The sequence below is a fragment of the Solea senegalensis genome, linkage group LG1 (genome assembly GCF_019176455.1).
Source record: "Solea senegalensis isolate Sse05_10M linkage group LG1, IFAPA_SoseM_1, whole genome shotgun sequence".
In the NCBI taxonomy this organism is placed as follows: Eukaryota; Metazoa; Chordata; class Actinopteri; order Pleuronectiformes; family Soleidae; genus Solea; species Solea senegalensis.
The window spans coordinates 15,923,404-15,941,933 of NC_058021.1; the positions used below are offsets into that span (position 1 = coordinate 15,923,404).

Sequence of the window (18,530 nt, forward strand, 5' to 3'; positions counted from 1 at the left end):
AGTATATATCTAGTATATATCTAGTATATAGTATATATCTAGTATATGGAGCTAGTATATAGTATATATCTAGTATATATGGAGCTAGTATATATCTAGTATATATGGAGCTAGTATATAGTATATGTAGTATATGGAGCTAGTATATAGTATATATCTAGTATATATGGAGCTAGTATATAGTATATATCTAGTATATATTGAGCTAGTATATAGTATATATCTAGTATATATTGAGCTAGTATATAGTATATATCTAGTATATATGGAGCTAGTATATAGTATATATCTAGTATATATGGAGCTAGTATATAGTATATATCTAGTATATATCTAGCTAGTATATAGTATATATCTAGTATATATTGAGCTAGTATATAGTATATATCTAGTATATATGGAGCTAGTATATAGTATATATCTAGTATATGGGCCATTCTACCGAATTCGTGCAAATTGCTGTCCCACAATAAAAAAACTATTTAACAAAACAATTAAGAATTCAGACCTTCAATATTTACTAAGATTATGTTATGATCTAGGTAAACACAAGACTGTAACTATTTAGTAATTAAGCTAAATATATACAAAATCATCATTTATGCTACCTTCCTAGGTACTTTCTATTGGGAAGTAGTTGTCCCAATCTCTAAGCCCTAAATTTCAATCCATGAAAATAATACTTAAAAGAATTTTGTCATTTTTTCCAATGGTGTATTTTAAAATATATGTTTGGTTTCTTTTAAACAGAATGTAAAACATTTAGATTCATTTTGAAGTTTTTTTTAAAATTACAAAACATGCTTTAAAAAATGCTGTCCCACACTTTCATGTCACAACCGTAACACGAGTTGTTTTACCACATGGGTGGAGCCTGGTTTTAGTCACACCCCAGAATTTCTGACCAAGAAATGACACTGCATCCCTGTCCCTCATGGCTGCATGGTGAGATATTACCTCTTATAATTTTTAAGTAAATGGGCTCCAAAGTCTGAAAATCAGCATGTTGCATTAATAATTGTCACAACCGTACACATTTTATCTCCAAGTAAATACACTTTTGGGGGCTCAAAACAAAATATTATGTTTTGTTGTGTGTACAACTGTTCAAACATCTGTTCCTAGCCAATTACTTGTTAGCATGTTTGAGTTATGCTAGGAATTAGCTAAAAATGTCACAACCGTAACAGTCACAACCGTAACGAATTGTAACGTTACGGTTGTGACATAATCATTATGGTGTACTGTTCCACATATTTAAGGACATTTTTCATCATTATTATTACATTATACTCACTAAACATGATAATAATAATAATAATAATAATATTGTTATTATATTTGATTTGTAAAGCACATTTCATTCTTAAGAATCTCAGAGTGCTAAATAATGTTTGATATGATAAGGAAAGAAGGAAAGAGAACGAAACTAGAAACGAAAGAAAGGAGGAAAGATCAAATCTATCAGTGATTTATCTGACAGGGAGCAAAGGAAGGTCAGAAGATCATGGCGAAAAAGACAGCAACATCACAGGCTATTGGTGAAAAGTCAAAGAGAGGTGGAGAGATTGTGCACAACTTCCACGCCACCTCCCACACCCTCTGCCACGCCTTTTCCCATGCCGCCTTACCTTCCACGCACTTCTAGTGAGACTGTTACTCCACGCACTTCTAGTGAGACTAATAAGAGACGTTGGAATGCGTGACCACAGAAAAATAAACTTGAATGGAAGAAAGAAAAATATAGAAAACGGTGCCATAGATTGTGCGTGAGGCCAGAGAAGTCAAAATGTTCTGCAAGAACAAAAACTCAGAAGGAAGTATGGAAGCACAGAGTTCCTGTGCATATCAGAAAGACCCTTCTTTTTCATAACACACTCATGCACAATTTGCAGAAAAAAATACAAGTCTGCCAATTATAAAGAGAAACATGGATTAAGAAGCGCATTGACAAGCAGGTTGCTCAGAAAATACAATCTTGTTTCTATGCTCAGAGAAACACTAGGCAGCTCCCACAGGCAGCTCTCAACACGACTGCAGACAACCCACATCTAAAGTTCACATATCAGAGACATAACATTTGTGTTTGTAAAATTCACATTAAAAGGCAGGTTATGAGTTAATATTAAGCAATAAGGTTGAGGGGATATAATACAACCTTGCAAACAAAATACTGTGGTCACAAGCAAAACAGTGCAGTCACTACCGTAACAGTGCAGTCACTACCGTAACACTGAATGTTTTGTAAAATAAAATAAGAATTGAGTCATTAAATAACATTTTATGATAACTATTGGTTAAATATACATTCAATGTAATAACTAATGAACTCTGAGATCTCTATGATCAGTGTAATTCATTTTACAAAAAAGATTGCATTTAAATTTTGATGAGTCTTAGAAAATAATCTTTGAAATTTGATAAAAAAATTATTTTAATTGATTTAGTTGTAAAACCCTTAATAATAAATTACTAAAATTATTCTTTAGAGGGTGTATGGACACACAATATTAACAGATTAATATAATGGTTTTTATTGCAGTGTGTTGCTGTGTTACGGTAGTGACAAATTTCAGGAGTTGAAAAACATTTCAAGAACAGGCAGACATTAATATATGAAATTTTACTGCGCCTTTACTAGATATGTACCATTGAAATATGGTACAATATATGTATGGACAAGGTTTTTGGAAAAAAACAACTTTTGAAAATGTGTTTCCAACTCTGGACTTTGCACGAATTCGGTAGAATGGCCCATATAACCAAATGTGAGACTTTCAGTCCATTTCAAAAGACTTGTTTAGGGTAATTTACGACAACAATGCCTACAACAAATCACCATGACAAAAATCAGCCAATTATTTATAAAGGGCAATGATGCCTGCTTGGGCATTTGAATAAATAGCACTAATTGCAGTTGGAGCTCGCCAACAATCGATGCTGAAGGCTTCTTCTCGCAGGGAAATTACAGTTTTTGTCAAGTGAGGGTTCACTGTAATTCCCAATCATTTCCACCAGCTCCCACCTGGCTAACTCTTGACAATGTAATGTCACTTAGTCGATAAAGTGCGACAGAGATAGAGTACAATTCACTGAGGAGGTGAATTCAAATGGGCAAACCTGATTAAGACTTTATTGAGCTCCAGTTCTAGTCTAGAGACTCATAACTGGAGTTACACTAGAGATAAAACAATAGTGCAATAAATGCTGGATTTCAAACTGATGCCAGAGTCCTCGTGGGTAATAAAAATTAAAATCTATAATGAATCACATTTGCTGGTGCCTCCAAATAACATTAAGGGGCAGTCCAGTGAATCGACCCATTAACACATGGAAATAAAACGTGACGAGAACTATGCGTGACAGTAAAAGAGCAAAGCCAAGCAGAAGCTCTCATGATGATACAGACACAGATGAAAGGCTTCAAGCTGAAATGGAACACAGTCACTGCTCGATATAGATATCCACTAAATAGAGAAGACAATGATGACAACAAGCGACTACAGATGTTGTCGCTTCAGCCACACAGACTGGAGCTGGGAAAGTCCCCAAGGAAAGGATGCCAGCAGATGAAAAGTATGGAACCTGATGACAGTTGTAGCTCTAATGCATAACTGTTTTTTTGTTTTTTTTTTGTTTAAGTTGGTTTCTTTATCTGTGGCATGCAGCAAGCCCAGACAGTTATACGCTACCCTCTGCTCTTGTGTGGAAACAAACGTTTGGAAGCCGGGGGTGACCCCGAAGCCCAGCTGATGAGGGAAAGGAGGCTCTGACTGAGAGTGAAGCTGAACCTTTATGCCGGCCTCATAGGACGTCTCATCTAGGACGAGGGGTGAGGGAACACAGCCCACATAATTATCAAAAATAAGATTTGAGCGGTGCAACAGTAAGGTAAGGGAGAGAAAGTGGTCAACGCCTCTGTACAGTCAGACAACCTGTAGTCAGCACAGCAACAAGACAGCTACAACGCCCACTGTCATGTGAAAACTCTTCTTTCCTCAAAGTAAAGCTCCTTTACATAATTGCAGTCCAAAATGTGACGACATATTCTTCACATCCATTGTGATTCATAAGTTACAGCCTTGCATTAAAAACCAAATTCATTTAAAAAGGTTTTCAAACATTGTTTCACACTATTCAGTGACTGAAATCACTGCTGTCCAGATTTTAATAACAGACCTAATTCATGTAACACATCCTCTAGGTCATAAACATGTCTTGTGGCTGACACTGGGATGGGCACTTGTGTCATGGTAATTAATGACATTGCATGCACTTCTGCTTCCTGGAGGAAACTTCAGTGATGGTGATAAACAGATCAGAGTCTGTTCTCTTTGGAGATGGGTGAATGATACACCATGTACAGAGAGAAAGACAAAAGAGCAAGAGAGAGAGACACATACTTTATAAATCATATATTAAAAAAACAAACAAAATCAAATTTGTCACATTTGTGGTGTCCAAGTGTCTGTTTCAAGAGACCAAAATTCTGCTTCAATCATCCCATGTTAGTCTGCGAAAAGAGGGGTGAAGAATTTATTTGATCCTTTATCGCATGCTCAGGAACTGACCAAGACCATTAACTTTAGGAGCAAAATCATTTAAAGTAGGCTCGATTAATTCTTAAAGTAATGAATTGGGTTTACTGCTGGTCTATCCATTACTTAATACCAGGCAATGGCTGTGTAGTGTACATTTTAATAAGCCTAGAGCACAAAAATACACTTGATCTCAGCGGTAATCGTCGCAGAAACCGACAGTCCTTTGTGGCACAGCTGCCTGACTTACAATGAGGGACTTGTAATGTTGCTGTTTGACAGTGGAAATGTTCCTGATCTGACAATGCTTACTTTTGGAAACCAAAGAGTGTTGTTTGGCTTGTGTGCTATTCTAGTGTAGACAAAAGGAGACAGTTTAAATGTTGTTGTGGTAATGTCACAAAGCTGCTCAACAGTTTCATTACATTTGGATAGGAAATCCATGTGAGATCAGTATTAGGACCCTTCACTCAAGGCTTTCTAATCAATTCAGACTCAACTCTAGTTATTACTTGTCATCCTTCACTGGTGGCAGGGGACAGTCAACAAATCTGCCACGCTGCCTTTCTGCTGTCATGGATACTGGGCAATAAAAACAATAAAAAAAATTGCTGTGGGTAATCTATGAATACTTAGTTTAATTGTTAGTGGATATGTAAACTAAACTAATATAACAGCAACGTTTCCTTCTATCAAGACACAGAGTCTGGAGCCTCTTCTTAATTTATAGTAAAGCTTTGAAAGTGAGTGAAAGTGGCAACTAATAGCTCATATTATCACTAATGCTGCTGAGAAAAATCCCTCATGTTTTAATGTATTTTTAAGGCCGTTAATTATGAGATTCTTTTTTAATTAATCACTTTTTAATTAGGTTGATGTTATATTTATCATAGTTAATAATTTGATCATGTGCTGACCACGTCTGTGTGAAATCCTTAACTCTTCTAAGCTCTTCTCTCTGGCTTCTCTTCAAATGTGCCATGTGAGACCGTTTTCCCCAAGCATTCAAATATCTGTAATCAGAATTTTTTTATATTCTCTTGCTGACTGAAAGCACTGAAGGCTTATGGAAAACAAAACAAATACTCTGCCAGATATTTTGCCTGCTATAGAGTCTGGGGTTATTTGGCATGGATCAGGACAGTATGCTTGTTCGCTTGCATCCAATCATTACTTGGCCCTGGTCTATCAACGAACCTTGGCTGCTATAATTCATCCGTTTCATTTATTGTACCCAGATTCATTGGATGTTTATTTATTTAACACGTTTTAACTGCACATTTCCCACACAAGATTAATCACAGAGCAGATTTTGCCCCATGCTCTGTCACACAGGTGTAATGGGCTTTAGCCAGAGAGGGTTTGAGGACAAACACATAATGAAGCAGAGCAAAACAAAAGGCGAGGGGGTTGCACGGGAGGAGGCTGAACGTTAGGTACCAGTTGCTGCTGACATGACACAAAAGTTTGAAAACCAGGGGCGACACCAAATCCCAGTTGGTCAATGAAGGGCGGCTCACTCTGGCTGTGGATCTGAACCTTGATGCCTGCTTCGTAGGAGGTCTCATCTGTGGATACAGCACGCCAGAAAATGGAACAAAAGCTGTGGATGACTATGCAAACCCGCTCTGTGGCCCTTTATCCTTCCCACTAGCAGTGATGCTGAGTTGTATATGGACAGAGATTTTTTCAACACGCCAGGAGCTAATGTGGAGAGGAATACTTGTAAGTTAGTGGGGTACAACAATATATCAGGTGTACATCAAAGGATTTATTACATGCTAGTTTGCTTGTGAATATATGGCACAGAAAGTGTTGTGATTCACCATGGAAAGGAAAAATATGCCAGTCATGCAATATATCAGGACAATATGCCTTTAAACTTTAGTTGTAAATCACTTGTGTGTGGAGCAGAATAATGCAAAGATTTTGCAGCAGTGATATTAATGAATGATGAGACCTGAGGAATCTTGGGGGTTTTGTTCTGCCTCCACACCAGCAACAGCTGTGGATGCATGGAGCCATTATGTTTTCAGGTTCCTATTCTAGCCTGTTGTCATGAATGCAATATCACAAGAACACCATGAAGGAATTTCTTTAAATGTTCTCCAAATGTTCACTTGCATTTAAGGATGAACTGATAAGAATTTGGTGACTAAGTGTCAAAGGTTAAAGTCACTGTTGCCTCACATCTCTCCCTGCAGAAAATGTCCATCTTGTGCAGACAAAAAAAAAACATTTACATGATGACGTTTTATGTCAGAAATTCAACTTCAGTGAGACATATGTCTTGGCCATTATCCATTGACATAACTAGGGAAGCTAGGGAGAGACTGTGACCATATGTGAATGGTCACTGTATAAAGTGACACATCTACATGCTCAGATGACAAGACAAATGTTACTGTAAATGTCAGAATGGTGGATAGCGCTGCACTGACCTGTCTCTCCCCACACAGGGAGGTATTCATCCTGTTGAATATCCAGCATGATCTCCAAGCCGTTCCCTGTGCCACCTTTCAACGTTGTCAACAAAGGGTTGCCATCTAATCCGGAGTTGAAAGTGTAGCATTTTCCGTAGCGTGTGTATATCTGTGAAGAACAAGAAGGGAAACATTTTACAGTGTGTTTCAGTAGCAGCACGGCGTGTGTCACATGTCAGCATGTAATTATGCAAGACAGGCAATAATTGCAGAGATTTTGTGATTACCTGAGAAACCACTACTAGCTCTTCATAGACACCTGACTCTGATTTGAGGAATTAATGGGTGCTACTTAGCAGCAGCAGTAACTATCAAACTTTATCCCGTTTCCCTGCACATTTCCCTCGAGTAATTTAAAGTGAATGTACTATTTGCTATCATTAAAGACGACACACTTGAGGCTGGAGTTAAATTGGGTTCGTAAAATACATTTTTGTGTGTCTTAACGTGAAAAACATCGCAAGAGACCAAATCCATGCCAGTAAAGCTCAGTGGTATTTAACAACTGATGTGCAGTCACTGTGGTGAGTTTGCTCACATCAAATGTCTCTCTGATGTAATGAACCCAGCTGTCTTGATTTATATTCCGCTTGTACTCTGGCACTCACTGTTTCCAGGCTGACATTTCATTCACAGTGATTGGGAAATGATCGTCCATACAGGAAAACAAGCACACGTCTATCATGATTAGACTCGACATTTTGAACTGAGCTCATTCATCATCGTGGTTTAGTACGAAATAATTAAGCAAATGGGTTGAGAGGCTGAGAAAAAGTAGGAATAAGACAACCAATTCCAGATGATCATTTCATAGATTAAAAAAAATATGAAAAATCACCACATTGTACAGCTTTGATTTCCTGGAAAATGCATTGTTCTGTAATGAATAAAGATAATTAAAATAATTTCAGTGTGTGGTGGTTTTTCACTTTTGATTAGGTATTGCTTGTAAAATGACAACATTTTGCCATAAATCCTATATTAATAATACCCGCATCATTTGAAGTTGCAGCTTTCGGCTAAAATAAAATGTATCCCCGGCCTACACTACCAATTAACGACAAAAGGAAATACTGGAATATTCAGATTCTACTCAGATGCCTCCCATGCCTGTTGTTGACAATTCACACCTCAATTGCATTCCACCTGTGATAAAGTCATTTGGCATTCAGTTAAATATCAGAGCAAAAACCAAGCCAAATCCAAAATACTACTGTGGTAAGTGGCCAGATGACATCAAATTCAACCAGCATGCCAAAAGCAAAGCCAATCCCCAGAGATCAAAGTCAGTGTTCCATATCCAGACTCCGACAGACTCACATGTAGCTGAGACGGATTACCAAGCTTTGCTCCTTTGCCCTTGCTGGTTATATAATGAGGACTGCAAAGAAGAGTAGAAAGCATCTAACGAGTAATTTTTTTTTTTTACATTTATGGTAAGATAATAAAATGAGATATTTATTGAGTCACAGCACAGCTAGACCATGTGTTGTTTAAACACAACACAGCAAATGTAAATCCCAATAATTACCCCACACTGGCCGTGATAAGTGATTTCTTTGGAGCGTGCAGTTTTCACACGAGTCTCAGTCCAGTTAAAGCCATCACAGTCGGACATTGACAACTTGACTTTAGATGAATCTAGTCTGGATTTGCATCACAGTCAGATGGTTTCATACCAGCGTGTGCTTGTGCTGACGATCGACAAGCGTGGTCACAGATTTATTACCAGTGCTGCAGAAATAAATTTGCCTCTGTGCATGCGTGCCTAACTCTCACCACAGACATTTGGCCTTGTGAATATTTTCTGATGGCCATAAAAGCTGCAAGTTTGTGTTGAAAGTATTTATTGGAGAATTTTCCAGTTGGAATTAATTAACACTAAGGTTGGGAAATGTCACCCACTTTGTTATTCTGCTAAAGGGTACAGTAGACTTCCATCTGGTCTTTTCATTTGAAAACTCAGTCGTACTTCAACTCTACATGCCCTCCAGATGCTTCAATAGAGAAACTAAAATTTTAATTTGGACTGATTTATGACATTTGCATTTTTAATAATTCCCCCCTTAATATTGTTGGCAATGTTTTTAAAACCCAACCTCAAAAATTCAAATAAGTAATTCATAAACCTGTAAGGGACACACTGAAGTGACGAGTGAGGACATTGATTTTTCCAACTCAAGGTCTGTGTTAGATTCCTTGTGTGACTTTCCAAAAACACAAGTTTAATAATTCAAAAGCTGTCATGTTTGAGAGGCAAAAACAGGACGGGCTCGTTTTGTGGCTTTGAAACATCAACACCTTAAAACATCCTTTAGACAAAGCCTGCTGGAGGGAGCTGCGACAAATGCTTGCATGAATTATTAATACACTCTTTGAACAACATTCATATTCACACCTGACAAAATGCCATGTTTCTTTCTGTACATACAGTGCTGAAGTTTTTGTAGGTGCATGTTTCGCCGCGGAACCTGCACTCCAACAGCATGTCTTCCAGCTGGTGCCCGAGGCGTCCCATCATCTCAGTGGTGTTGATGTGGTAGTTAGGGGGTGGGGTGTAGTTGCTGAAGTCCAGCAGGTTCAGGAGACCATGTTTTTGATTGTCCTTAAGAATTGAAAGGCTCCTCTCCATCACAGTGTGATTGGGGTACATGAGGTCCATCCAGTAGCCGCTGTGGTAAAGGTCATGCTTGGTCACTGTGGACACACGGAAGACATTCTTATTGCAGAAAGTGACAGCTGGGAAGGACAAGTTGTGAGCCCAAGCCATGTAGATCTTTGTGACAGCAGGGTAGGACATCAGGTAGAGGATTCTGTTCCAGGACCAGGTGGCGAGAAGACCCACACAAACAGAGAAGGCCATCATCCAGATGACCCGCTGCGGTTTCGACTTGTCTGTAGAGAAGATGAACTTCAAACCATGGATCTTGGTCTTCATTATGAAAGCCACCGTGATCTCTTTCCATGTTGATTTCAGTGAGCTGGAATCATTGGTTTGGAGAGTTGTTTCCTGGGCATCATGTCGCTTGTGTGTCCCCAGGGCCATTGATTCAGATGTGGATGCTTTGACCATAATTGCTCAAGTCTGGGCAGGTGCTTCTTTAGTAGATGCAGTCTTTTATTAGCCCACCCTGTACTTCCCTAATTTACACTCGGCTTTTCCCACAGCCATCTCCAGGCAGAAATTCCATGTAGCAGTGAATTCCTAATACTCAGCTGTCCCAACGTTCACGCTTAAAAAGATGTAAACAAATGAAGTGAATTCCTTGGGGGATGTAAAATTGATTTACATAAGGATTCCTTTGAGGAAAACAGCTGAATCACGCCATTAACAAAAACCATCACGCGTAACCATTACCAGTCCTTCATCAATAGATAAATGGATGTGAAAATTGCAGATGTAAGCAATGGCTTCACTCGCAGAGGCAATCACTTTGAAAATCCGGTGAGGCTTACCCCTGTTGCTCAGGTCTTTTACTCCTCCATCTCCCTCGCCAGTGCCAGACAATACTTGCAGTTTTCACTGGTTTCTCTCTTTGTGCTGTAGCAGCCCAGAATCCAACTCCTCCCTTTTTGCACAGATTGAAGAGATGCCTTTTAGACTGTTGACTTGCAGCCTGCAGAAGCGAATATAAAGCTTGCTGCCTCGCTCTACAGTCGAATGGAGAATGAGGTGGAGCCAGTGAATGAAAGTGTTTTCCTCCGGTGATGAAGTAGACCTCCAATGGTGTAAAAGAGGCGGGGGGAAGGTATCAATCAAAGTAGAAATAATTGTAATAAAGATTGTGCAAACAAAAGAAAAAAAAGGACGGAGGAGGAAGTAAGAGAATGAAAAGTAAAAGGAGAGCTAGTTAAAAACGAAATAGCAAAAAAATCATTAGTTCTCCTGCTCTGCCAGATTAAAATATAATTTCAGAAATAGGGATGTAATAAGAGCTGAGATTTTGCTGCATGCAGATGTGGCACTGGCTGGTATTAAAAGTGCTTTGCTCTAATTATGAGAGGCTATCAGAGGATTCAGCTTAGCTTCCTATACTCAAACTATTTTTTCATATTGTTAGCTGGAATCCGTGAGTATGTTGCAGAATAACCAGATCATGGCTGCCACAATATACAGTTGAAACCTACACTCAAGAGGAGGCAGTTGACTATCATGTGCAAGGTGAGATGGCACTAATTGGACCACAAATAACAGTTTAAATACAACTGAAAATGATTTGTAATGACTTGTAATGGGAATTGTGGAGTCTTGATTTGATGCTAGCATTGCTACAAGTGACGTTACATCATCCCAAATTCATCTGAAATGTTACAGTCTTGAATATGTGCTATACAGACAGGGAGCAAATGGAAACATAACTCTCGTAGTAGTGTACCAGACAAGAAATATTTCCAGTGCAACATCATTTTATTATCAGTATAGCTTATTTTGTATGGGAGGAATAATCAAGCCGCAATATTCTAATTAGTGCAGAGGTAAAAAGCGATGCTGGAGTCAAGGCAGCTTCATTTTCAGTTTTAATTTTCTCATTTACCTCAAAAATGAAGTAAACATAATTTATGTCTCAAAATATTTTGTTAAGACACCAATGTTCATTGTAAATGTTTGCAAGTAATATATTTAATTCATTTCCTTGACCCATCATTTCACTTTTATTTGGCTTATTCTTTGCTCTCTTGTCGCAAGATTGAAAAAGCTTTAAGATCTTTCCCACCACAGACTTCTACCGTCTAATTCCCACCAAGTGTGCTTTCAAATGTTAAACATAACCACTGATTCATTCAGAGTGCCTTTCGCATTTGAAATGTATTGTCTGTTTAAATGCGTGCGCTGTGGTTTTAATGCAACAATTCTTTATCACACTGGCATTACATGACTTCCTTGTTTCAATCAAAACCAATAGCAAGCAATTCTGAAAGTGAAGCTAGGTGTGCAGAGGAAAGGAGACGTGTGATCACTGTGAGGATTATAACTTTAATGTCATTAGATTGAGCTGCAATAATCACACATGATCTGTGTTCACACCATCGCTCAGGACGAGAGAATACATAATGAAAAAGATAACAGTTTTTCCTTTTCTGCATTAAATAAAACTAATGCAGTACCTGTTTACTATGTGCCTCTTCGGAATTCTTTGAAAACTGTTACTATTACACAACAAAAATTCTGTTTATTTACGTTATTTCACATCGAACACCTAACTAGAAAAAGATGTTCTATGTTGGTGCTGTTTTTGCAGTATATCTGTTACATTTCTACCGATTTCTATTATTTGGCCAAGATGCAAAATTTAATTTAACAGGATTATTTCAACACATCAAGATTCATTTCCAGCCAATTTAATTATAGCTCAAAAGGTTGTTCATACATAATAAAGATAGCAGTAAGCCGAGCAATGTTCTCCGTGTTCAAAGGTTAATGATCTGATAACATTAATGATTTTCTAGGGGCTGGGAAAATAAAGAAAACCAAAAGAAACAACTTCACTACTGTGGTTATTGTTGTGTCCTCTGTGTGCAACTTCAAGGGCTTTGCAGCAGCAAAACAACTACATGAATTGTCTGAATATAAGCCCATTGACGACTGCTAGTGCTGTATCTTTGCAACATATATATTTTCTCCTGGCTTTATTCTTAGTCTTATGTTTCAACCTCTTTTTCCTAATGTTCCATTTGATGTCTCACTATGGGAAGCATGTGTTGTATTGATGAACATTTCACTAATATTACTCAAGTGTTGAAAACAATTAACTTTTTATAGTGTAGAAATATGTGCAGCACATAAAAAAACAACCTCAGTTGACCAAAGTGCTCTATAAATATATGCAAAAAATAAATCTGAAAGAAATGCAACAATTAAATCTAAGATGCATGCACAATAAAAAAACAATATATTTCAGAGGGTGAACAATAGTGTGTGCATCATCACGAATGAGAAACAAAGGGGAAATTCACATGCTGCGAGAGTGGCAGTCAAGTATCTCCAACAATAATACCACCTTATTACAGCTGGCCAACTGGTTTCTCCACTTATTGACCAGCTGCATTGATTTCCTTTATACTCCATTTCTTTGAAGCCAGTCAATAGATATGAGGCACATTTAACTTGCGAGTTAATTGCTTGAGCTCATTTGTCCTATACAAGCTCAGTGGAGGCGTGAGGCAGGTGGCTTTCTTAGTCTCTGGATTACCCAAACGTCAGCGGGTTTGAGATGAAATGCAATTCCAAGGGCTATACACTTGTAGAACATGTGAGTCACCATTAGTCTTTTTAACATTTGTTTTCAGTCTTCGGTTCAGCTTTCTACTGTGTGATGCATGCAGGCACAAGTCTGTCAAATACGTGATTTGCTTCATATGGCACTCAAAATTCACAGTTTAATTAGCAGGAAATGTTAGTGCTAAAAGTGAAACATGTCAAAGTGTTGTGATGCTTATTTAAAATAAATGATGATGCCCTGCATTATATATATTTGGCTACTTGGGGGCAGGGTAACTAGCTGCAGTAGTGTGTTGAACATGTTATGTTACTAGCATTAATATGGAATCATACTGCATTATTGGCCAGTTCAGGAAAAAATATCAATGCCACACTCCTTTTTAATGTTATCTTGGTCATCTTTGTCTGTGAGTAGTGTAACTCCAGAAGTAAAGGATGGATTTGGAATCTTCTGGAGATTATGAACAGTGGAAAAAAAATATTATTAAAAATATTTTGGATTCAGATCATTGGCCATTCAGGCCATTGTTGCAAAATAGGGGACTTAATTAACACCGCGGGAAATGGAGCAGCCTTGTAAGAGGTGTGTGCTCTCTCCACACCTCCACTCTCTATTTCTGTTTTTGCTGTTAACACACCAGATAAATATACCAATAGAACTGAGGGACTCTTAACTGTTTTTGCATAACACAGAGCCATCTTTTCCATAACCACAGCTTTAACTACACATATTGTTTGCATGTTTTTCTTTCTGCATACTCAATGATATGAGAAAGAGAATCAATCAACAATCAACTCTGAAACAAGTTTTCCAATCTGGTACAACACTCTGAAAGAAGGTAACTGCATGACACAACAATGTTGTAGAACGTTTGATCTTTTTCAAGTTTTAAATGATCTAATCAAAATATTACAATCAACACAATGCTGCAATCAGTCAGGAAAATAAATAGCTGGGAGCAAAAGTTAATGATTCTTCTTTCTTCTATAGTCTCCTTATTGAAAAGACACTGCAGCTCACACATGACTATTGTTCTCTTCCTGGAAATATTAACACTTTTCAACTCTGCCTCAGCATTCAAGCATTAATTAGAAAAAAAACATGGTGTAATAATAAAACTTATCAAATGAGCAACTGATTGCAGCATGATGGAAAAAATGTGGAAAAAGAATGAATTCCTTTTCATTGTTTTTTTTTTTATGTTTAACCCTGAGGCTGTCAGAGAATGACACCGGCCATTTTCTTTCATATCAAAGCCAAGTTGAGCCCCATAGGTCTCATTAGAGGAGGAGAAGTTTGAACAAAGAAAAGGAAAGAGCTCCGTCAAGGCCCAGTGAGAATGCTCAGCACAAAATGAAATCCTGGCAGCAATTAGTCACACATCAGAAACACACCCAGCACAGACAGGGCCGAGACAAAGAGGGGGAGAAAAAAAAGAAAAAAGAAAAAAAACACCTCTGAAATGAATGTCCAGTTCCTGTAGAGATGGACTGAACATGCAGATGAACACAAATATAGTCTTCATGTCGGATAAAAATGTCAAAAATGCATTTTTTTGTGATACATACTTTGTGTATAATATTAAAACTGAATTTTTTAAAACTTTTGGGTTGTTGTGAGAGAAAATTAGCAATTTTAATGATGTCACTGATGTTATTTAATAGTGACTGAGGTATCAAATGTATATTCAGTGTAATACAACGAAGAAAAAACTGTAAAAATAATCAGTAATTGTCAAATAAAAATAGCAGTTGCCCATAATTGTAAATTGATTGATTAATCAATTAACCATTTTAGGTATGAGTGTCTTTTTTTGTCATTGATAGGAATGTGAATATAATTCATGAAATTAATCTATTGAGTTCATTTTAATTTAACAGACCACCTTAAACAATTTCTTGTTTTAGCCTTAAATTGCTCACACATGAAAAACGTAGCGTCCCTTTAACATTTAAAGCTCAAGTAAATACAGCTAAATCGTAGTATTCCACATAAATTAGATCAACATTTCTCAGCTGTCAGTTCTGGATGCTTTCGTGAGGTTACTTAAAATGCAGCATGTCACACTTGGATTCACATGAAAACTTGACAACTTTAGTCCCTAAGAATTTCGAGAGCTGAAGTCAAGGCTAGAAAACAAGCTGCGGCATCATTACACAGTGATTTAAGACCAAGAGTCACAGAGAAAAAAAAACCTGAAGCATTTGCAATCAGGTCTGTCACTCTAGTGGATGGGCAGCTTCTTAAGCAGAGGGAGACATCTTGTGGCCTGCCTCTAAATTAAACTAACCTCCTCCTCGGAATGCAGCACAGCCACTCTGTATGCTGTTTGAGTAATGCAAGAGAAGCAAGAATGGATTTCTCACTATGAGAGGCATATACTGTGAAATATCCCATATAAAATTAATCAAAAAGGGAGAAATATTGACATGTACTTTGTAAGAAAAAATCCAAAATAAAACCCAGAGGGTTTTTTGGAGTGTATATTCAGTTTATATTTTATTGGTCATTAAACTTTCTCATCTTTTTCTTTTTTGAACACAATTTTTTTTCTTTTTTTTCTGCAGCATGTTGTTTTCCAGGTTCAGTAATGGAAAAAAAGCAGAACAGGAGGCAGTGTTACCTTTTTGAAATCCACAGTTGTTAACATCTCTGACACAGCATGTACTGTATATGCCCCCCTGGCAGAGCGGCTGAAGAGCAGATGCAGTCTGAATCAATAAAAAAACAGACGCTGTTGGCTGCACCCGAGTCTTTCTTCCCTGTTCCATCCAGACAGAATCCAACTAAAAAAAACATAGGTGCGCTGTCACTCAAGCTTTCAGTCTGCAGCCTGCAGTCACGCTTTGATAAAGTCACTACTGAAATTTCCTCCCCGGTACTTTCATTTGCAAAGGATAATCTTTTTTTTCTTCTTCTTTTTTAGCGTGTCCTCATCTTGTTTGCTCAGCTGTAGGCTTTTGAATCTATTTTGCATGCTTGCTCAGAAATTAAGCAAAGTAAGCACTTGCCAGAGGCCCAAAAGTGCAATGTATAAACTGCCTGCAAAACAGTTTTTCCACCATCAGGTAAACATTTTAAGAACTCAAATAATTTCCGGAAACATCCAAGGCTGCACATGCCATCGCTTTCAAGCATTTGTAGGATTTTCTATCTGTAAATATAGAAAAAAAACGTTTTGCTGTTTTAAACAATGTGTCATGTCTGGCTTTCCCTGTACAATGACACGTAATGTCGAAGGAAATCTCAGTTTACATGAAAGAAGAGAGCGATACAATACTTTGGAAGAAGCACTGCATTGCTTTTATTGGCTAAGGGAGTTGAATATAGATCCCATAATCCATTAGTAGGAACAAAAGCTAAAAATAGGCTTGACAGGGCAAGCCAAGATCCAAAGGACAAGTGGTAAGAAATCATGTTCCGTCATTTTGTCCCATCATTACCAAGTAAAGCATTATAATACTGGACATTAAACAGGTTGAAGACATGCTGTTGTATGGTTAACATGCCAGAAAGCTGCTAATCTACAACATAACATAACAACAGTATTGGTTTTGGACAAAGCCATGCTTGTGTTTGGTGTCTCCACTTAACAAGCTAATTAACTTAAGAGCTTCTGACAACCAGCACCTCCAATGTCAGCTGTTGGCAGTATCTGCTACCAGATGTGCGCGTCAGCAAAAAGCATCCGCGTACAGCATCCCTTTTATGAATTCCTTTACTACTTCTCTTCAGCGCCATTGATCGAACTGCCAATACTGCACTTACAGTAACACTGGCTCTCACACTGGCCTTTAGTGACACTGAGTAATGGAACAAACATATTAGGTATTTGCTAGTCGGCCTGTCATCTATGCTCACTGCCAAAGATTTGTTTATTTCATTGTTTGCACAGTGGAGCTTTATTTCATTCGCCCCTCCCGCTTCACGCTCTCGGCAGCACTATAATTTCGTGCTCCTTCATACACCTCTTCCCTTCATCTCCCCTAAAGCTTCCAGTTGTGCATCACGGCTCTGGCTCGGCTCTAAAGCAGGCTGAATCACAATAGTGTCAGTCCTCAGCTCAGTCCCAGTCCCACCTCAATCTCAGCACAGCACTGTCTCCTTATGCTCTCTCTCTCATCCTTTCTCTTTGATTTCCATAACTCTTAGCTCTTTCCTTCAACTCTTTTTCTTGCTCATCAGTTACTATCCATCTTTTTTTTTTTTTTTAATAAAAAACTACCTCTCTGCTTCTTTCCTCATCTCACACACTGCTTGTCTTCAGCCAGGGACTCGTTGTTACTGAACAGGTTCTAATTCAGACTTTCCTCTTCTCTTTGCTCTCCAAAGCCAACCTCAGCCTCCAGAATATACTGCAATGGATGATTGTGTATCACCACATCCTGGTTCTGGTTTGGCAGAACCTGAACACGTCTCCCAACACTGCAGACACGCCATAATGTAATATTAAGAGGGGTCCCTAGATTTGGTTTCAACAAAGGCTGATACCTTAACAGGAAGTTCAATCACAACACATGATATCAGCAGTAAAATGGATGAATTTGCTTGGCACTGACTCACCAAAGCACTGAGCTGGTGATCGATTGAAATGATATTACACTAACTCCTGCATGTGTCCTGCATATACACACACTGACAAATGATTTATGTGGTCGAAGCCCATCTTGCAGCTTTAATCCAGTAGTGAGTAGGGCTGTGTTAGGGGTGTTTACGCTCCGAGTATTAATGAGACAATCAATCACGCACACGCACACACACACACACACACACACACACACACACACACACACACACACACACACACACACACACACACACACACCAGTTCACAGACGGCGTGTAGGGCAACAGGACGGAGGTATATGATTTTAATTTTGTTAATGAATAAATAAAGCCTTCACTACGACAGTTATTCAACTAACTGGTTGTGTCGAAGTCTGGAAAGTTTTCCTAAAGTCAAATTCACGGTCTGATGCATTTTTAGTAGAACAGCAGTGTCACGCAGAACGACAACTGGAGGAAACCATATTATCACTCACAGATTGATATAGGGACATTCAAGTCCATCTTTCTGTGTGTATTTATAGCACGGGGTAAAACATTTCCAGCATATACCATCTGCCAGCCTTTAATATCTGAATTGTTCTCCTCCAGTGAGTTAAAGTATCCTCTCACCAAAAAAAAATGTTTCATTCATTTATGTGAGGAGGAATAATTGCACTTCAGGGCCCTGAAATTTCCTCTCTGCTCTCCCAGTACCACTGCGCCAACATTCAGCTCATTAG

At 38.2% G+C, this 18,530-nt stretch overlaps 1 protein-coding gene across 4 annotated transcripts in view; it reads right to left on the minus strand.

Annotated features, from left to right (window-relative positions):
• Window positions 1–5,641: 5,641 nt before the first annotated feature.
• LOC122766066 (acid-sensing ion channel 1C-like) overlaps window positions 5,642–18,530 on the minus strand; it is a 64,165-nt gene continuing 51,276 nt past the window's right edge. For 2 of the 4 annotated variants that reach the window (XM_044020695.1, XM_044020702.1), the window contains exons 2-3: window positions 6,980–7,130; window positions 5,642–6,106 (exon numbers count right to left, since the gene is read on the minus strand). In XM_044020695.1, coding sequence (XP_043876630.1) covers window positions 5,886–6,106; window positions 6,980–7,130 — 372 coding nt within the window. In that variant the 3' untranslated portion in view covers window positions 5,642–5,885. Of the gene's footprint in view, window positions 6,107–6,979; window positions 7,131–9,419; window positions 10,415–18,530 lie in introns of those variants that run through there. The other 2 variants (XM_044020687.1, XM_044020679.1) reach the window with 2 other exon arrangements.